The 22379-nt window shown below is 44.8% G+C and overlaps 1 protein-coding gene across 2 annotated transcripts in view; it reads right to left on the reverse strand.

Moving 5' to 3' along the window:
* Positions 1 to 2546: 2546 nt before the first annotated feature.
* ARHGAP26 (Rho GTPase activating protein 26) overlaps positions 2547 to 22379 on the reverse strand; it is a 2838701-nt gene continuing 2818868 nt past the window's right edge. For both annotated transcript variants that reach the window (XM_069652460.1, XM_069652459.1), the window contains one exon: positions 2547 to 13002. In XM_069652460.1, coding sequence (XP_069508561.1) covers positions 12914 to 13002 — 89 coding nt within the window. In that variant the 3' untranslated portion in view covers positions 2547 to 12913. The remainder of the gene's footprint in view (positions 13003 to 22379) is intronic.

A 22379-nucleotide genomic window follows, 5' to 3' on the forward strand; every position in this document is an offset into this window, starting at 1 on the left:
AGAAAAGGCTGCTGTGTGAATCTGGTTGCTATTGTCCAAGCAACAGAAACAACATTACATTTTTTATTTGGCATTTAACTGGCAATGTAATATGTCTGCAAATTTTCGAAAAATGACCACTTTATGAAGTTGGAACATAGTTTGGGGTAGATGTATACAGAGTGAGGAAACCATTTCACTTAATTTTCTGGCTGAAGTGATAGTTGCAATCATTGATTAGGGACTACATCAATCAAAACACCTACAGCGAAGCAGCATTGGCAAATTAAGAACACAATAGGTTGTGCATTGTTTACTGATATAAATATGAGAGCTGTGATGGCAGTAAGCTTTTTCTTAAAAGCTTTGGCTGTCAAAACAACAATGCTAACACTATTGGAAAAAGGTTCCTCATCGCGCTTCACCATCAGGGACAGACATAACATTGGCATAGTATAGCAAGTCTGTATCGCGCCCTGTGACCTCAGTACCTTCTTTTTACATGCTAGGCATACTTATCGAAATATATTATCACCTCAGAAACATTCTGAAGTACTAGACAAAATCGACAGATCCTGTTGGGGTCAGAGACAGACATCTGTCTTCCGCAATCCTCAGAGGGCTTGAAGACCAATATTTTACCAGATTTAGGCATGACACTGTAGTAAGTGCTAAAGATGTGTGGTGTTATCGAAGCCTGCAAGGTGCGTGGAAAAAAAGGAACCACGGTCATGGGGTGCAGCAGCTCCGTAGATACTTGCCACAACTTCACATCGGCAGTGTGCTTAGAGGTGTCGAGATAAACAGACAGCCCCCTGGTGCCAAAAAATGTGTCCAAAGGCAACTTCCACTGGACGTAGAAAAACATAGATGAGAAATCCGTGGGAGGAAGGAATCCATTAGAAAGGTAGATCAATTATCGTACTGGGCCTTTTGTCATTCAGATCGGGCAAGTGGCAATGCAAAGAGCAGGGGGGGGCGAGCAGGTGGAATTGCCAGTGAGAGGAAACGGGGAAGTGTAGTCAGGGCAGCAATGCTCTGAGTGTGTACAGCCAGGGCAGCGCGGCTCTGGGTAGGGCAGGCAGTGCAGGGGAGACTGATCATGGAGGAGCCTGGTACGCAGTGAGACTCTGAGGGTAGCCAAGCAACCAATCAGCGCAGCAGATAGGTAGGTCAGCAGGGGATGGAGAGAAAGCAGAGGAGAAAAGGAAGGTCTTGGGCTGCTTCCGGAACTTAAGGTGGTCGGATCAAGTTTGAGAGGTGCAGGGAGGCCATTACAGAGGGAGGCACCTGCAGAGGAGAGAGATCTACACCCCTGCCCCCCACCTTCGGAATCGTCTGACCCTCTGAGAGTTAGAGGATGCTGAGCAAAGGGCTCGGAAAGGAAGAGGGAGCTGGATGTAGTGGATTTGTGCTTTATGCTTTTTGGCATGAAACATTATGAAAGTGGGGGTTTAATTAGCAGATCTCACTTTCAGAAACAGATTTCCCCATATCACGTATTATTAACAATCAAACAAGATCAAGCTTCCCGCCCTCACAGTAACTGTCGGTCACAAGCAGATTCAATATTGCTCCTCTTAGCCCAGTTTGAATGCCAGGTCAGTGGGTGGGACTACAAAAACAAAATCCCTTTCTAATTTAAACTTCTGTCCCATGAGTGACGGTTAATTTCTGGCTGTATTATTGGAGACTTGGCTCATTGCCAGTGACCATGGCTTAGGTTCTTTGGTCTTTGGAGGGCTTAATTCCAGAATTGGCAGGTAATAGTGATACCAAACGTCTAAGTCAGTGCAGTGGGGAGTCAAACAGAAATGAGTGTACTTTTGAACAGTGATGTGTGGTATCCCGCTTACCTGCATATCATGTGCACTGTTACTTGCTGTCCAATGGGTAACAATTTGTGGCAAAGGGTAATAGGTTAGTCGACTGTTTGCGAATTTGAAGAATGTTCAGACTTCTTTGCTATCAATCGTAACTAGGCGTTTCGTCTGTTAACAGAGCTGCATCAGATGGCCGAGGACCAAGGGGCACAGAAAGCCTTCTTGGCACTGGAGAGCTTGGTCTTCTTGGAAGAGTTTCATCATTTCATACAGGTATTTAGGATTGTGAAACAATATCAAAAACGAAGCCTGTGGACACTTCTTCTGAGTCTCTGAGCGACCACTGGGGCGCAGAACAACAGTTCTATTTACTATACTGCAGAAAGGCCACATCGTCTTAGGAGGATAGCTCAGGGGCAATGTGCTCGCCTTGGAAGTAAGACGACATGGAGCAACACAGGTTCGATCCCCGGGTCCGCGCTTAGAAACCTCTGGGTATTAAGCGCGTTATAAATAATCTATCATATCATATCCAGTAAAGTTACCTTTCCATTCAAGCAACATATTTTCAACATGCAAACACCACAGAACGCACCAGATTGGCACTCCGACATTGTGAGGTGCTGAGTTTTTAGCAAGCATGTCCCCGGGTCCATGCTGTGTGTTTCCCATTAGCCCACTTGCACACTTTTAAATACACTTCTCGAGCACTGCAAAAATAAAATAACAAGCAACGCCCAGGGGTAACGCAGTAGCAGTTTATTTGGCAATGTGCTGTACTCAAGGGAAACGTCTGTACATCAGAAGCTTTAGAGTAATACGTTTTTCCTAGAACGAAGCTCACAGAGAAATCAATGCAATGAAGGTGGAATCAGAAGCCCTGAGACTCGCACATCACGGATGATCGCAGTGGAGCTTTGGAAGACAGGCTCAAACATATCACACAGCCACACCTGTGCATGGGTCCAAGCGACACGGGATCATCACCACAAGGCAACTTGCCACGTTTTTCTGGCACATCTGGCTTTCTCTTGGCCCGGACAAGGCACTCCCTCACCACATTTGCTTTATACAATGAGCACAAAATATTACACAACAATCAACTTAGATTCAAGGCAACGTTTGTCTGCAAGCCATATTTACAAATAAGAGAAGCGTCCACTCCAACAATGGCTCAGCTACTGCAAGGTGGGGATTTTCTTTTTTCATTGTTCACCAGATGTGGTTTACACTGTTGGGGAACCCCAGCTCATATGACTGCTGTTACATTCCTGCTGACGCTACCTCCACTACCATCCCCGGTAACAATGACATCTAGGGGTGTCGCAGTGAAAGCCATAAGGCACTCTTCCTCTAGGGGGGTCTGGTACAGTCCAAACAAGGTATGAGGGTTTGACTAGGAGACAGTGAGGACACTGTTGTTTGAAGGCCCTATTCTGTGGCTCGCGCACTTGTTCCCATCTGGCTGCATCGATATAGGAGCCTGGTGCAAAATAAGACCTCTGAGCTCATCGAGAACTGGCTTCACCTCAAACGTGTGCCATCTTGCGGCACCTCGCGCCTCCTTGCCTGCAGAAGACAATCACATGTGTTGAGTGGAAGCCACTGGAGCAGCTCCCGCCTAAGCTGTACAGTGTCTCCGCCCAGGTCACCTTTCCAGAGAGCGAAGAAGGACAACTGTACCTTTATTTACCAGCTGAGATCTAAAATGAGCTGCCGATAAATCACTTAGTGCCAGACCACCTTGCCACCAGCCATAAGGATGCCTTCTTTTCAAGTCCCAAAACAACAGACTTAAAAGGACTCAGGTGTGTCAGCAGTGGGCCTTAGTCCGTCTGATTGGAAGCAAGAACCGAGGCCCGAACGAAAAAATACCCTGCTCTGGATGCAATTGGGTGACAGCAACAATGCACTGCTGACATCCAATCAGCCTTTCCACCCGCCTCTAGAGTAACAATGTCAAATGTTTGGCTGGAGTGTTAGAGCACCCATGTGTTTTTCTCCACTTCTGGTACACAAAAAGGAAAATCCAGAGACATACACAAATGCAACAAGCAGGGGTGTGTGGTGGCACATAGGCTTGAACCACAACGCAGCCAGCATGGTGAATGCCTCCCCATGTAATGGCAATACAGACTGTTCAAGAAACTATCCGGACGAAAACAGTCTACAGATATGTAGTACAAAACACATAGTTTTTACACCAAGAGTTACAAATTAGTGCACTAAAATATCAAATATAAAAACTTTAAATTTATAGTATCTCAAATGGCTCTATTTACACGTTAGTTCTTGCAATTAATTAAAAAAAATCGTACAGCAGTTTGATGAGTCTAGCACTTAGAAACCAAAAATTTAAAAAAATGTAATCTCGCTTTGAAATCATACCGAGCCGTAAAAAGCTGGGACTGACGAATGTGGTTTCCTCCTGTGACATCAGCCATTTCCGATCCTATCAAGTGTTGTGACCCTGTCACTACTTTCAATGAGATTTATTTTTGTGATACATGGCCTGATTACAAAAGCATTTTACAATGGTGCAATCCCATTGACAAACACTTTGTAAATCAGGCCCATTGTATTTAGAGTCTTTCAAGGTTAAACGACCTTCAGGCATAAATGCCAAGTTTATTTTTAATTCTTTCACTATAGAATAATGATTCCTATAAAACTGCATTCATAATCCAGGCTGCTTGACCTTCTCCATAGGAAGCTTGGGAGTACATGATGCGCTGCAGTATCCAAAGCGTATTTTCACAAAGGCAGCGTCCATACTGCCATCACCGAGTACTGCTTGCTGCTGGCACGGTTTTAGACCCCCAGAAGGACTTCACGAAACGTTACTGTTGTATTGTCACTGGCCAGGAGTGCTTGCTACTAGAATGTTGATGCTACTCCTTCTGTCTGTCTTGTAAACTACCTATCCCTGTTACTGTTCTGTTAGATTTACGACTGTACATATGCAAGAGTAACTGGTTCATGTACATTTGTACCTACGTATAATAAAGCTTCACCTGGAATAATCCTAGGGCTCCAAAGCTGGTCTGTGTTTGAGTGCTGAGCCCAACTTCAAGAACAACATGGAGAATTCATAACAGTTACTCCCAAGTGAACGCAGATAACACGCTCGAGTCCCCGGAAGCTGCTCCCCCGCCACTACTTATTGTGTACTTGACTCATGGTGCACTGTATCCAAGTCTGCAAGGTTGCTCACCAAAGCGGGCACCAAAAGAGACTCACTCCTCTCCACAGTTATGTCTGGAATTCATCATTCATGTGTGTTACCGAGATCTCACACAGTGCCAGTGATGGGCTGCACCAGGGCAGTAACAAATGCCAAGGGTTGTGTACAACATGGGATGCTGGCCAGTCCCTGCTGGCCAACGTGTGCCAAGCTCTGTCTTTTAAGATGGCAAGTTACTTGGAAAATTACAAAAAATTTGGCATTATATTTAATCACCCTGTTTTCTAATCAAATTTACTTTTAGCCTAGGGAAGGGACACCATATTAAGAGCCACTTGTTTTACAGCTTTTGAAAACACAGTTGACTTCATAGCAGGCGGTCGCCACGGGACAGAAGGAATCTACCTTCTTGCAGGGACATGTCTATCATTCAGTTATGTGAGTTGCCAAGCACTCAAGGCCAAAGGTATTCAAGTGCCTTCTAGGGAAAGATAGTAGAGAGGAGCAGGCGGCACTGACACAGCTGTGTTGAGTAATTTGGTGAAATGAACATCAGTTTCTACTCTGAAGATAGAGAGGGAATAGGTCTGCAACTTTGGGATGATTTGGACTACAACTCGCATCCATCCCAGCCAGCATAGTCAAAGGTGAGGGATCATGGGAGTCAGGGAAAGACATCTGGGTAGCCACTGCTTGTAGACTCCTTGCATAGAGGATAGAAAGAGATGAAGGTGGCCAGTTTAGGCTCCACCCTTCATTTTAGGGGAGTATGTGATATGCATCATGACACTGCGTCACCAGCCTCTGTTTTAGGGGAAAATCATGATATATGCTGTGACAGGAGTGCATTACTAGGCAGTGGCGTGATCAGCCTTCAATATTGAGAATCGTCTGATATGAACTTTGACAGTGATGCAAACAACACCTATTGTAGTGGACAGGATGACATGGGTTGTAACAGTGGTGCGATCAAATTACAATTTGGGGAGCAATAAGAAATGAACTGGGGGATGTCAGAAGCCCATGTTCAAAACTAGGACACATTTCATATTCGTATTATTCTGGCATTTGCATAGCGCTTATCCTTCCCACCCAATCACAACTGCTGCCCATTTCATCTCTCTTGGATTTCCTGCTTGACCTTCAGGTCCACTAAAAAGTTACACTGATCCTTTAAGAAACTTCACTAAAACTGAAACACGGGTAGCAAAATACATGGACATATAGAGCAGCGAGATAGCAAAGAGATGGCCTTTTTGTGGGGCAGTGTTGTCTTTGGCACGGTATTGCTACCGCCATGTAGAACATTCTTCTCAGTATGTAAGCGTTCTGAGACGGAAAGTACACCACTGCCTGCAGGGATTAAAGCCCATTTGGCTTGTACTCAGAAAACTGCATCAACTATGTTACAGAGATATTGCCCTTCAGGAAATGTCAAGCAGCGAACTGAAGTTTGCCTATTGTTCTTGTCTGGTCTCTAGTGCGATGGAGAAAGCCAGGCTTGGTCCTGGCAATATTCTGGTATTGCGTAGTCTAAGCATACTATACTTTGCCTACAAGACGATCAGGCCTGCATCATTTTTATTTTTAAAGGAAGGATTCTACAGTAAGATCTTTCAATTAGTAGAACAAGTTTATATGCCTCTAGCGCTTTGTTTTGATAATATATTATCTACCTGCAGATTTCTTGAGCTCGTCCCGCTTCCCTGCCAATACGCCTTTGAGTGTCCAACTTGCGTTCATAGTGCCACATCCTCCTTGTTGTTGTGGAAAAATGCAGAACTGACGTCAGAGATGGAGTCTGCACTGATTATCTAGCAGTGCCATCATTTGCAGTCATTTCGTTAACACCCCGTTTGACTTTTTAGTCTTTTTGGCTCCCCTGATATGCCTTAATGTGTGGGAGCTTTCAAAAGCCACCACATCTGAAAAAAATGACCAAAATTAAGGAGATTATTTTTCTAGGGAATTTCCTAAATGGATGTCTCTGGGCTCTACGCTCATAATGAGCTTGAACTTTGCTGTGGTATTTGTAGACCTTTCCTCCAAAACCAATGGTATCCTTTGCAAGTCGGAACCCCTATGCATCCTGATAATTTTAAGGGAGCATTACATCCACGTGTATGAGAGCTCTGACCTGCCATTGCAAGGGATGTCCCTTTCCACCGAGCATCTCGAGTTCACTGTGCAGGAATGAGCACTAGTGGTCCTTTGTGAGAAGCCTCCAGTGACATGCCGGTTAGGGCTCCTCTCTGCCACCCACATGTCAAGCATTTCAGCTCTGTCAAAGTGGAGCTGCAGCCAAGAGGTACTTCAAGAGAAAACTGCTGTTCTCCATTTAATGATTTGGGGTCTAGGACTTTGAAGAAACTATCAACCCGCCAGCGTGATAGAACCATAGGGTGTTGGTGCTCAGAGAAATAATGTTCAAGAGACTTTCTAGGTAACCGCTAAGAACATTATTGATCTCTACAGACTTTAATGGCTGCAACAGATATAGATGTTGCTTCCCATTTATTTTGCCCCGTTTGCAGTCTGGTCTATAGACCTGATAACACCTAATTGATGAGGATAATGAAAGAGTTATTTTCTTTAAGCAGATATGTCTGTCTGGACTCCCTCAATTTAGTTGGCATTGTATTGGAATGTGATATTAATTATCTGATGCCCCCCAGAACACTGCAAAATACAGGCTGTGTCATTCAAACTGGCCACCAACACGAGTCAGAGAAACCTCTGCAGTTACTCGTCTGCCTATCAGCAACATCAACCAAATTGCTTCAAAACGTCTAATAGTTTTAGTTGACTTCGTCTTGTAAAAGGTAACTGTTGCCACGAGTGTTTTCCTGGCACTGACACACAGGAGAGGCCTCTCCACTTGAAACAGTAACACCGTAAGTTTGCGACTGAAAGCTCCAATAGCAGGACATGGCCTCAGATGAAGAGGAAACAAGCTCCAGGTTGAAGGCGCCAATACAGAGAAAACCTGTCTGCCACTGCAACTGAGCTGAGAACAGGGCATTCTAAGAAGTGGCTTGTTGGAAAATTGCAAAGGATGGTCTGGTGAAGTACTCCCTCGGGCCGGTAGAGCGAAATGAAGGCCAGAATTGTATAAGCATCGATAAACAGTGCACAGAGTTTTGAAAACGATGCACTGTTTTACTGCAAGCCAATGTAGCCTGACCAGGTAGCTGGAAATGTGAGACGAACGGCGAAGGTCAAAGATGGGCCGAGATCATGAATTCTGCAGAACTTGCAACTGCTTCCTCGTATGCTGCGGTAATCCCAGATATAGAGAATAAGCATAGCATAAGCAAGATTGCATCAACGCCGAAGCTGCAGAAATGCAAGCAGCTGACATTGCAAAACAGGGAATGATGTGCCATAGCAGACGAAACCGGAACACGCACGGAGCAGCCACTGAATGCACTTACGGAGTAGGATCAAAGTGTTATTACATTTGAATGTAACATTTTTCTTCTTGTTAACTGGTGCAAGGACCCACTGACACAGGCCAGAACCGGGAGGGCCACAAGGATTCAGGACCATCACACACCATCACTCCAGTTTTCATTGAATTAAGCAGAGAGAATTAGTGCTCATCCAAGATGCAATTACATGTAATCAGGCTTTGCAGAGGCCCTATCTCCCTGCTAAATATCCACACGGATAAAGATACGAGTAACAACTGTGTATGTATGAAGCGAGAACCTGAACAGTGGCACCAAAACCGCCAAAGGTTTGATATACAGATTAAACAAGGTCAGAAAAAGGCATTCGCTCTGAGGCGCCCGACATCACAACTGACAGGGTTTAGCACCGAAAGGAGACAAAGAAACAGCTTATGTTTCTGCAAAAAAAAGAGGAGAAACACTAGAGGACAGTGCCAGAAACACCCCTGCAGACTATCTTTCCTGAAGTCTTTCATGGGCGACCATATCATTGGCCACTGATAGGCCTAACATAGCAAGGGCTTGTAAGACCTGGCCCCCTGGCATCAGATTACACCGCCCCCAGATGCTCTTGTGTTGAGCAGCCATCTTGACTACACCCAGTAAATCTGTAGGAAAACAATGCAACAGCATGCGACACACTGGCAGCGTGGTGAAGTGCAAGGTTGCTCAAAGTCAACACCATACTCCCCAAAGAGTCAAATTTCTTGCATTGCCTCACTGGTGGCAAGTTGGGAAAACATTAGGCATTGAACTTGCACTCAAGGCCTACACTACCAGAATCATAGAAGTTGGACAAGAAGTGAGGAACGCAATATCCTTAGGTGCAGGTCTATGAGCAGTGGTGTGTGGAAGAAGAAAATACTTCTGGACCTAGACCTCTTGTTTGTCTTCTGTTTCCTATCTTTTTTGGCCAGCTCCACAGTTCGTGTAAGGTGCATATCCCAAAGTGACCAAAAGCTTTGGGACGGGGCAGACCAAGAATGTCTCTCTCCTGGCACTAGCTGAAGGAATGCAGTGAATACCTTTGCACCCCACTTGCAGGTGGCGTTCATACGCATTGCACACCGTGAACTACAGGTGCAATGCGTGCTGTGCTGTGTGGATCCAACACTGATGTCTGTCACTTGTAATTCTTGCAAAGCTTGCATCCAAAGGCCTTTGTTGGAACTTATTTGGTCAAACTCAGGCGTACCTTTTCACAAAGCACCATGTGTGGAGAGCGGCAACAATATATTGATATATATTTCAGCTAGGCGAGATCCTGTGCCAGCAGAGACCATGATACTGTGCTGTGACAAAGACAGTCGTGGAGACCCACTCACTCGTCCTGCTGACTGTTTAAAGGTTTCTGGACCCAGATTGTGCCTTTCGAAAGATGAGGCACCTTTAATGCACAAGAGTGACCCTCTTTATAGTTAACTGCTTTTGTAAAGGGGAGTCATAAAACAAGGGCAGTTGCCACTTTTATAAGCAGAGACATAGCAGAAAATAAGTATCATTTCCTTTTTTGGTAAATTGCCTGAGGGATTACCGTTTGGAAGTGATCATCGGTGAACTCCAACCCGTCCCTTGATTGAAGGGGATAAGAAACGAATCAAGCCTGTAGGAAGATGGCACTTACGTTATGCGTTTGAGGGCCAGAGCACGTTTTCTTTTCATAACCTTGTCCTTGTAGATACACAAAGAAAAGGTGGATTGGTCCTTTCCCTTTGTGAGTGCACTTTCTCTCCGCATACCCACAGAGAGCATGATGGATTGGAAGGCCATACATTCATTACTGCCGAGGCCACTCCACGTGTGCATGCAGTTGGCGGAGCAGCATGCATAATTCTGATGGATTGGGCGAGTCTTATTGCCTAGACTGCAGAGAGACACATGCTCTGTTGGGTTCAGGTTGTGCTCCAAGAAACTGAACAGACACTTTGAGAGGGCAAATGGAGGTATGTTCGTGGTGGAGCCCACTGCTGCTGAAACACTAGAGGCAGGGAGTGGAGAGTGGGTGGCGACAATCTTCCATACACCAACATTTTGAGTGGAGAAGTCTTCTTCTTCTAATGCCAGACTATAGAAGTCCCACAGGAAGTTAGACTGCACTCCCTTTGGCATGCCTTCATTAAGACCTGCCAACATGCAATATATACATACATATTTCACTTATATTATCCATAAAAAAATTCTATTAAATGTCTGTAACATTACTTTTGGTTTTGACCATGCCGAGATCCTCATTTGGCCTTTCATTGTCAAATCCCTTCGAGTAACACATGTTAAAATGTCTGATATATATATATATGTATATGGCTGCTGCGTTTTGCCCGCCTAATATTTGATAGTGTACAGTGTTACAATGGGCTTTGATAGAGACACTGCCCCAGCACTCAAATAATGAATAATGATGATATGTCATGCATACTGCTTGCTGTCTGTGCTCATCTGTTTGTCTATGTCTGCAAGCAGGTGACTTATACAGCTTCTCAATGATTTGCTGTGATGGAGACTGGCTCGCAAGTGGGCTGTTAGGTGCTTGGTAAAATGCATGAGGGAGCCATTAACTTATTCGCTGCTGAATGCTTTGCTTCTACAACAAAGGGAGCCAGGAGGAACTTCAGCCATTTTATTTGCGGTTCATATCATCTGTGACTTCAGGGACATCCGAGTAAAATCAGACCACCAAAACCTTCAGGAAAAAAAGTCCCAACTAGCCAGTTAAAATCTCCAGTCATCCAGGAATCATTTCCAAACATATTTTCTATTGCACCAATAAAAATATTCCATCATGTGAAAAACTGACCGAATGATGTGTACAAATTGCCTTCTAAAAAATATGATTTTATAAATGTAGCGCACGCGTTGAGCCAAAGCTCATCCTAAAGCTAGGGAGCACTGTTTGAAGGATGGTGAGCTAGGCATGCACATTGAAATCCAATCTAAAAGCCTGTGAGCCTTGGTCTTCAAGGCGGCCATACTGCTAGCGTGTTTTTTTTTTTTTTCTTCTCTCTCTCTCTCTCTCTCTCTCTCTCTCTCTCTCTCTCTCTCTCTCGCTCTCGCTCTTCTCCCACCCCCCCCAATTTTACGCTACCACATACCCAATTCTAGTGATTATGTGTTAATGCTTTTACTCCCCCTATATTCAAGTAGATTTACGCCAGCATGCAGGAGCACTCGGCCACCGCTGAGTAAGACCGCGCTGCTAGTGACTTGCAATGGCATGTCAACTCAGAGGGAACATGGGACGCTACTTAACTTAAATTGTGGGCTGAACATCTAGACCGCTAAATGATTAATCGCACCAAACTGCTAAAGGCTGTACACAAATTGAAAGGTTTTCTTGAACTACTGATATATTCAACTTTTAAAGATGGAAATCACACACTCCCAAAAGCTCATGCAAAAAAAAGACAAAGTCCGCAGCTAAAAGGACAGGGTCTTCAATCCAAAACAAATTTCAGGAAGACATTGGATAAGCAAGCTCCATTGTGGTTGACATGTCTTACATGATGAGTGGGTCGTGGTAGGGGCAAGAATAAAGGCATTGTTTTCAACGCCCATCTATGACGTACCTTTAACAAATTCAGTGAGGCCACTGGATCATGTAACAACCAGTTATGGTTGCAGTTTTAGGGAGGACTAAGACCCATTAGTGACGTACCTTTAACACATTCAATGGGGCAACTGGGTCGATGGTACAACTAGTTATAGTACAAGGTTTTAGGGAGGGCTGAAGTAACGAGGGAAGTGCTACCATAATAAAAACAACACGAGCCTGACATCTTACAGTAAGAGCGGGCAACTAATGCTTAAGGTGCGTTGCCCGGGAATAAGCAAACAGTTCATTCTACCCAGTGTACAAACTTCAACACCTGCCCCCCCCCCCCCACCTCTAAGCGAGGTCTACTTAAACAGTCTTAACTGCAGGATGTGTAGGGTTTGGTTCTAGCTCGGTTTCAAGTGGTAAAGGCCTTGCAAATAAAAATGTAAACAAGCCGTATGTAAAGTGCCAACATCATCACAACATTGTAAACACACAACAAAGGCAACTGCTGTGTCGCTGCCCAACGTTTTGGCTGACAGGGCGCCATCACCCTTCGTGCTAAAATCCGAAAGATGTACTAATTGTATAACTGCTGAACGTTCACTTTTTTTTTTTTTTTTTTTACGATTCCCTCCCCAACCCGTGGTCTTAATATATCCCAGAAACACGCACGAAATTAAAAATAATAATAATCTCAGTTCAATAAAAATAAAATCCACATAGTAAAAAGTGTTTGAATACACCTCTGGCAGTACCTTGGCACTGCTCAATGCATCCCTTAAAAGAAAACATTATTATTCAACCAACATTCACGGCAACAGGTGAGGAGCGGCTCTTCACTCGGTGCTTCGCAGTGGTAAAGAGCACATTATTCATAACACGCCGTCAGCAGTCGTCATGGATACCATGTAAAGCTCAGCAGTGCTGCCCGGGCCCAAAGCTATAGAAATTGCACGTAGTTCTGCGGGATAAGTCCAGTCTTTCCGTTCAGAGTTCCCTCCAGCCAGCCGGGCTCCTGAGATGGATGAACTGCGGGAGCAAAAAGAGAAGTCAAATTAGCCCTAGGAGCAGGCTTGCTTGCATGCAAAAAAAAGATACAGTCTTAATACTGCGTGTGGACTCTTTACATTATCAAAACAGTTTTCTCTCTCTTCCTACCTGCCTTCCTCTATGTTACGCTTTCTTTCGCACTGTCTATTAACTGGCTCGTCTGTCCCCATTTGCCTCCTAAATTGTATCGCCTCCTTTTCTCATTCTCCCCCTTTCTTTCACAGCTGTCCATTCTTTCTCACCCATTAGCATTCTTTTATTTTGACTCTCATCGCCTGCCTGTCTCTTTTCTGACAGACATCCTCTCTCACCCAGTGTTGCTCATACTGCATGTTTCTTACTCTTACCTTTCATTTCACTCTACCTTTCTCTCACGTGCTCTATTATTCTGACTTCGACTCAATTTATCTCTTGCTTTGTCATTTTCCTTTCAATGTCCCTCTCTCCCTCTCGCACTCCATTCCTCTTAATCACTCCCACTCTCTTTCTCTCAACCAGATTCCCCATCTCTTCTCATTCACTCTCTTTTTCTATAAATCTCCTTCATCCCCTGATTCTTCAGCCTTGGCCTTGGAATCCTCAGCAAATATATGAATTCATATCAGTAATAACAAGACTTCAACATAGAGCTTAGAATCCTTATATTATACGTTTGGTCCCTTTTACTTCTGCACCAATGAGAGGGAGGCCGAGGCGTCACCCTTGGGAGCTTTGTAAGACTCGTACATATTGGCAATGCATGACATACTCACTCGTGGGGGAGCCTGTGGAGGCAGGTGGGCTGCAGGTGACTATGGAAGCTACTAACGGTGGAGAACTAGTTACAGGTGAGTAACGAAACCGTCTCCATTACTGGATCTTCCACAGATTCTCCTGCTAGAAAAGAACACGGAACAATGCAATAGCCAAGGGCATAGCAGGAATAGCTTGACTCACCCAAATGTTAGATGGTGTCTCCGCGATTCTGAGCTTTACAAGAAGTTACACTACCGTACCAAAAGCTGAGGACCATCTGGCCCACTTCTGTACCATATCTGGTCTTAATGACCACACAATTGAGCCTGGATCAGGTGATGACTTGGAAACATCCAATGAAAGGCTGTGCTCGAGGGCATAGGCCATGGGAAGCCAGAAGTCAATCGTCCACTAAAAGCATGTCCTGGGATATTCGGACAGTAGTTAAAGCTGGAAATAACCCAGTGTGCCAATCCTTGCTTGGATACGAACTGACCTTTCAAGGGACCAGCAAAGGTGAAAGAGATGCTCGAACTGCAGGAAGCCTTTAGTCTTGCCAAGATATTAATGGAAAGCCCAACACACATCTAGAGAATGCAGTGTTCTTTCCAGATTTGAAAGAGTACTGGCAAAGAAGGTCGGCAGTGTGACCAATAGACAGGCCACCAACATTGGTGACTTGGGCAGAAAACCCGGATGCAGATAAAGCTTGAAAATGGTCCGACCTGAGAAGGACCAGCAAAGGCGTAAGATGAAAAGAATCTAGTGTAGGGCTGCTAGGAGGAGAGCGACTGCAACTCGCTGACCTTGCATTCCAACTTGTTGGCGACTAGAAAGGTGACTTGATAAGGGGTTCAAAGAGAAGTTTAATGAGCTAGGAAGAAAAGCTTTGAGATGCCAAGAAGCGCAGGTGGCAAATGGAGAGAGCCGAAAAAGGGGAACCTTAAGGAAGAGTTTGTCCAAATGCCCTGAAAATAAGGACCCGAGCAAGGAGGCTGTTGATAAGAGGACATGGCCAACTGGTAAACTTTAATGGGCGTGAGAGAGAGAGAGGCTTCTGCGTGCCAGGTGTAGCAGGTAATCTGAAGGGCATGATCATTGCGGCACCACGAGCTTAGTGTTTCCATGTTCTAGAAAAAGGCAGGAGCATAGAAAGCTACTCAGCATTCCTAGGATAGCCAGGTAGTCATTTGATGTTGCTAGGTGCCCAATGCATCGCCTCTGAACGACCAGGCCATCAATGCAAGGGACCTGGGGTAGTGATGTGCGATCTGGCCATATCCCTAGTAAATAGGTGTGGCTGAATTCTGGGGTTATTGGGAGGAGGCATAGATAGTGGAGAGTTGGACATCAGGTATCATCATGCATTGAGTCCCCTGTAGCTTCAGAAGGACAGAAGGAATCGAGAGAAAGGGAGGAAAATGTACTTACCTCTCTGTAATGTTCTTTCTGATGGATTAGTCATTCCTCCCCCAGATTCTCATCTTTGATATTCTCTTTCCGGGGCCAGCTGCTTTCTGAATTCTTTTTACCACCTTGGCCACAGCATGACTCCGCCCGTGTTACATTTCCCCGGCACGGACCTGCAGTACCTGCCTTCTCCAGGAAATACATGCGAGGCACGGCGCGCTCCAGATCCTCGCTGTGGCTCAGGTATCGGCAAAGCCGGTCTTACACCAGATTGCACCCCAGGCGGGAAGCCTCGTTGGCGCCCTCCCCAAAACTGGCTCACGTCACTCCCAAAGTACACCTCTGTCGTGCGACAAAACCCCTTCTCAATATGAATAAATAATTGCTATATAAATGAAGCTAGTTTCATTACAATGTAATTCAAGTACTTTACGGAAGAATTCTAATGTGAAAAAACAGCTGTTGCTGCCCAAGTAAATGGTTTTTCTGTCACCTGCTCTTTTGGAAGGTCTTGCCTGAATGCAGTTTCAAACTGTCCGTACTGGCACACTGCGGTGTGACCAGCCTGCAGGCGTCTGAGGGCCCACTGACCACTGGCCCTGTGTTGCAGCCAGGTGTTCTGTTCATACCACCTTACATGTATTTCACAAGGGGTAATACTAGACTAAACATATGAATAATTTTCAGATAGTAGGTTATCACTTCAAGATGGACAGTCTGGTACACTCTTATTGTACTCTTTCAAAATACCTCTCAGAGTGGGAAAGGGGACAGATAGCACCAATGAGGATTCCTGTATGCTTTGCATTAAATCACAGAGAATTTCAGGGCTATAACAATGATCAGAGATCTCTACATTTGATAAACAAGTCTGTGATAAAAGGATTGTATGTGTGAATCTCTAAATGCATACTGATGCATGGCTTGGTGCCCACATCAAGTTTCACAATATTCACCCTAACATTACATACATGCTCATTTGGACATCTTAAATTGTTGGATGCGAGTATTACATGGCTGCAACATTAGCCACTCAAATGGGGTACAAGGGCCCTTTTGCTTCTTGTTTCTGAAGAATTTTAAATGAGGAAGGGCTGGGTCTCACTGTGGGCATGCCCAACCCAATACAGAAACATCTTTTGGGAAGTATATCTACAGACAGGACAGATCTACAGACATCACACGATACCGCACATGAGAGACCCAATAAACAATGCACAGAAAGGCTACACAGAAAGGAGTGTACCTCTTACAAACATTAGCCTGACCAGTAATAAGTTGATGAAGCGTTTTAAACAAAACCGGCTTCTAATGCACAGTAAAGGGTCCATAGTTCCTCAGCCACTACCTCCTCACTATTATGCAGGCCTCAGGGGTTATTTCGGCAAAAAAGAGCAGGCCCATGCTCTAACAGAGCTGGCTTTAGAATATTTTATTATTGCTGGACTGCAGCTAGTTAAAATCATTGGCATATAATTGAGAGTTACCAGTTTTCGCCTTATGCGCTGAGAGACCTCTATTCAATGTCTAAATTACCGGCTTCAGTACAGAAGCTGCCTACAATGGGCGCGACTAGGGAAGCGTTGCTGCGCTTTCTGGACATTGAGGGTGGGAATATTTGGATGCATTATGATGTGTTTGTTTGTTTGTTTATTTATTTATTGTGCGCACCAGACCCTAGGGTAGCAGGGCGCAAGAGAACAAGGAGGTTTACAGCTTAGTTAACGTTTACAGGTTACAGATTAGTTAACGTTACAGGTTACAGGCATGGTGGACATTTCGAATCTGCAGGGTAGGGCAAGTGCAAGTGCAGATAAGGCGTAGCTAAACAGTCAAATCTATGGCGATCAAACAGTAAAAGCAGGTTAGTACAAACATTATAAGAAGACGTTACGTATAAAGTGACATACGCTATGTCGCATTCTCAATAAGCCATTTTATGGTGTTCTTTCTGAAGTTATTGAAGGTTTGGTCAGATCTGAGTGCAAGGGGTAGGGAGTTCCATAACTGTGCTGCCTTAACTGGGAAGCTGGAACCTCCAATGGTGGCTAGTTTGAATCTGGGCACTAGGAGGCAGTTGGGGCTGGCTGTCCTTGTGAGTCTCGTTGGATTTTTCCTGTTGAAGCGTTCTGAGAGGTATCGGGGAGCTTTGTTGTTTAGGCATTTGTGGATAAGGGACGCAGATTTAAGGTTGATTTTTTCTTGGGTGGAAAGCCATTTGTGTTTTCGTCTTATTTCTGAAATGTGTGCACTTCTGGGGATACTTAGGGCCGCTCTAAGTGCATTGTTTTGGAGCACTTGGATTCTGTGGATGATTTGTTTGGTAGTCCCTATGTAGAGGGCGTTGCAATAATCTAATTTCGATAAAATGAGGGCTCTAGCTAGAATAAGACAGCTGTCCTCTGAAAGGAATGGTTTCCCAGCTCGTATTAACTTGCATGTATAGGCAGTGGATGATGACAGTGAGTTCACCTGTTTGGTGAAAGATAGTGTCGCATCAAGGTAAAAACCTAGGGTTTTTACTTCTCTGGCGACCTTGATAGTGTTGCCATCGATGATGAAGGCGGAGTAGTTTTGGTTAAGTTTGGAGATACGGGCTGCCGTGCCCAGGATGATGAGCTCTGTTTTGTCATCGTTCAAGCATAGGCCATGGTTGGCCATCCATGCCTGAACGATGCTATAGACTCTATTCACCAGAGCCAGATCTTCGACGTAATCCCCAGTAAGTGGTAAGAGAATCTGAGTATCATCTGCATAGTTAGTGTAGGTGATACCCAGATTATCAAGATCGTCAAAGAGTGGCTTGGTGAAGATGTTATAGAGTGTCGGCGAGACGCAGGATCCCTTGGGCACTCCGCAGGTGATTGGGATAGGGTCTGCTGCCGCTGCGGGGGAGAACACCCTCATAGTCCTGTCACTAAGAAATGATTTAATCCAGACTATAGCCTCCTCTGAGAAGTGGGCAGCCGAGTCCAGGTGATTACATAGGACTTTATGATCCACCAGATCAAAGGCGGCTGAGAGGTCTAGAAGGAGGAGGAGAGCTAGTTTTCCCTCGTCTCTGAGTGAATCTATTTGGGCTTTTAGGTCGATAAGGGCAGTCTCTGTGCCGTGTTGCGGACGGAAACCGGATTGGCGGGTGCCGAGGAGATGGTTCATCTCAAGGAAGTTCTGGATTTGGGTGTATGCTACCTTGTCTAATATTTTTAGTAGGAAGGGAACCGTGGTGATGGGCCTGTAGTTAGTAGGAATGTTGGGGTCCAATGTTTGCTTTTTTAGGAGGGGGAGTACCCAAGATTCCTTTAGGTTGCGGGGGATGGTGCCCGTGGTAAAGGAGGCATTGATAAGTTTTGTGATAAAGGGGGCTAAATCCCTAGCCGCATCCTTGATCAGTTGTGCGGGGCATTGGTCGCCTTTGCAATTAGAAGGTTTGAGAGTCAAAATGGTCTTCTCTACCTCAATTACTGAGACCTTGGAGAAACGGAATTGGGTGGATTCTGGGTTGTTGGATGTGGGAATTTTGACTATCAGAGGTTGAGTTGGCAGAGAGGCTTTCTTTAGGGCAATTTTTGTTTGGAGGTTGGATACTTTGTTGGTTAGTGCCAGTTGTATGTCTGTGCACCAAGTTTTGTCTTTGATGGAGTCATCCTGTACTGTGATAGGAGTTTCCAGTTCCTTTAGGATGGAGAATAGCTCCTTCATGCTGGAGTTGGATTGGGAGATCCTATTATTATAGGTTTCTTGTTTGGCCAGGATGATGTCTCTTTTGTATTGCGAGGAGATGTTAATTAAGTTAGTTTTATTTTCAGCGGTCGGAAGTCGGTTCCAAGCTGTTTCGCATTTTCTCTTCTGTAGTCTTAAGTTTTTTAGGTGGGGTGTAAACCATGGTCTTTATGGCAAAACGCATGTTTGCAATTAGCGAATAGGCCCTTGTGCTGGAAGAGTTGGATAGGTAGGGGCATACTTAGGATCCGTGATGTGTGGCATAATGGTGATATGATCTCCTTTGAACAGCTGAGAACATCCTTTGGGATTGGAGCTAGAGAAAGAAGTCGTTATGAGGCCTTAAAGGTACTCTTGACCGAAAGGACAGGGATGTTAGATGGGGGCATGAATGAGAGGCCAGCTTTGTGTGAACTTCTCCGTTCTGCATCGTATGGGGTTTCCACTTATCTGAAGTTAATGCCGGCGGAAGAGGTAGGTGTGAGGGCATGGGACAAGCTTCGTCAAACCTGGGTGGAGGATCTTGGTGCGGATATCTCGGTTCGGGAATGGACGTATTTACTTCATGTAGGGGTGCAGGCAAAGATGAATTTGCAGCTGCAATATATTAGACAAAGGATCCTCTTTAGACTATATTGGACACCGTCCAAGATGGCTAGGTTGGGACTTTCGGACTCTGAATCATGTTGGGGTTGTGGATGTGGCGGGGGTTCTTTGATACATATGTTATGGACGTGCTCGAGAGTTTCTGATTTCTGGACTGGGGTATTGGATAGACTAGACCTGTATTGGAGGAGAAACTTCCTCGCTCTTTCCTATCAATCATTTTGTTATCCAACAGGGGTAGAGGGGACAGAGCTAGGGACTGTGCAGACTGGATTAATAGAGGTTTGGTTTTGGCAATGAAACAAATCTTACGGGTCTGGAACTCAAGGAAGAAACCGGGTGTGGAACGGTGGTTATCGGATATGCAGGTCTTGTCGAACTTTGATAAAGTTATGCTATTTGGACAAGGTAGAGAAGGGCGTTATTCCCGGCTTCGGAGACCTTTTAATGACATATATGGCTGAGGGTTGGGTTCCAATCCTTGGTGGATAATCCCTTACATGGGTTGGGGATGCTTTCTAGTGGTGGGAAACTGTTTGTTGTGTGTTTTTGTTTCTTGTTGTTTTGTCTTATTGGTTGTGTGTCGGGGATCTTTTATAAAATTGTAATTGTTATTTACAAATATTATTGATGTTCATGTGTTCTGTATTATTTTGTTTAATTCTAAGGTTCTTATAGGTATTGCAATTTGAACACGATACGGTGTACTGGAGATTGCTGTATTGTTGTTTGTTGTTAAAATTTTAAATAAAGTGATTAAAGTTCGTAAAAAAAAAAAATCCTGGTGTGGCAGTACAGAAAGCCGTATGGCCTTGTGGATGTACAATCTGAGGCAATTTATTTGATTGCTTTATTTCTTTAAGTGTGGGCACAGTAGGGCATGCTGAACAGAGCCACATACACAAAACATTCCAGTGTGCTATTTTATGGACATTGGATACATCAGAAAACAACAGGTATACATGCTGTTACATAAGGGAGCACCACATAGATGCCATTTACCAACAGGGTGGTGGCTTGGGCAGCACACAAATCATTGCTGCACACATATCACTGCATTGATTTGCCATGGACTACTGCCTGCATGGTGAACTCTGCGTTCCTAATCAAGGTGCCAAGTGGTATCGAGGTGCTATCTGGTGTGCACGCTAGGCAGTCGTTGGCTTGTTTAGAAAACTAAAAGACCTTTGCTGCTAAGCTGATGCATTTAGACCATGTCCCAAAGCAGCCACTAGAATACTTAGCAAGAAAATGGCATGTTAGCGGTTGCAATAATGTAGAACATGCATCCTATCATTTAACCATTGCCCATGCACTGCAGTCAAAAGGCAGATTGTGGCAGATAATCAAGTCATTTACACTGCGCCTGGAAGTGTATTTCGCAGAGGTGAAATGCACCGAGATTTCCAGGTGTTCCTTATTCCATAGATTCTTCAGCACTTAACATCAGAACCAAACAAACTGCAAACCATTTTCACATTTTTCTGGGAGAACCTTTACATGTTTCATGCAAGGGCACACCATCAGTGGCCTAGTTAAACGTTCTCTCCTGGGCAAGGCAATGATGATCATGGCTTAGCTATAAGTCCTGAACTAGGGCTAGTCTCGTTGTCCCACCAAGTAATAAAATCCATTGCAGTATTTATTCCGGATGGATCTATGAGATTTTCCTGACTTTTTTGGGTCAAAATACACTTTTTGCCAATTTATTTTTTTGCTGAATTGTAACTTTTTTTGTAACCACAAAATGCAGTTATAAACCCCAAATGGTGGGCCACGGTGAATGTAACTGAAGTCCATGGGAGCAAAATAGAGTCAGAGCCTAATGTGCTTACCCATTTTTTAGCAGCTGGAAGCGGTCACCCATGTTTATATGCTGTGGACAGACAGCCCTGGAAAATGTGTGGGAAGGCCCCTTTGACCTTTTGGTGAGCCCACTGAGGGAGTGCCTGTGCAATCTGCCCAGTTTGGACGCTCTGGTTGCTGTGTGACTATATACTTGTTTGTTTTGGTATCATGGGGGCACACAGGCGCAAGCCTTCCCAGGGATGCGCCATATGTAACTAAAATTGATATACCCAAAAAAGTTTTGGTGTATCTAATAAAGAAACATGAAAATAAAATCGTTTGCAACTTTTCTGTGTGCCACGTTAAATCTCTTTTGCATAGGTTTGATGAGCTAACTGACACTTGTGGCCTGGTGAATAAAAATGCCCCACGTAACTTTCAGTTCTTAACACTGACATTTTAAGCACAACTGAACATACTGTATTAAAACAATGGCTTGTTAAATGAGTCATCGCTTATAAATTGCCCCACTTGGCTGCGAACGCAATAACGCATCACAGTCGGCAGAGAACAAGGACACAGAGGCCGTCACAAAAACACGCCCGAGCCTGGCAGCGACCTCACCTCGGCTCAGACCTGTTTATGGCCCATGCCCCCCAGGCCGCACAGTCGACATGTGAAAAACACAACAATCTGCTCAGTGTAGGCACACAGCAGCAGCCAGCCTAAGTAAAGTATGAATCGTGCTGACAGTGCATGGCATGACGCACGCACCATCATAGTCTCAAGGCTGCCTGCCTGCACTAGTTAAAATTAAAATGACTTACCTTGAGTTGACAAATCCATGTTCAGCCAAAGAAAGTGAAGTCCCTGAGTGAGTCCTGCCAACCTCCCGAACTGAAGGCTGAAACCTTAGATCCTGTCCGACACAGGCGTGCGACTACCTCCTTGCGCCTTGAAAAACAAAATGCACTACCCTGCAAAATTTGCCATGAAAATAGCCACAACCATTTCTGACGTGTACTCAGGAGGTCGCTTTTCTCAGAGGCCTTCTCCCCTCTTGGATCACGATCTCCAATTGCATGAAAATGATA

The sequence above is a fragment of the Ambystoma mexicanum genome, chromosome 3p (genome assembly GCF_040938575.1).
Source record: "Ambystoma mexicanum isolate Mex_15411 chromosome 3p, UKY_AmexF1_1, whole genome shotgun sequence".
Classification (NCBI taxonomy): Eukaryota; Metazoa; Chordata; class Amphibia; order Caudata; family Ambystomatidae; genus Ambystoma; species Ambystoma mexicanum.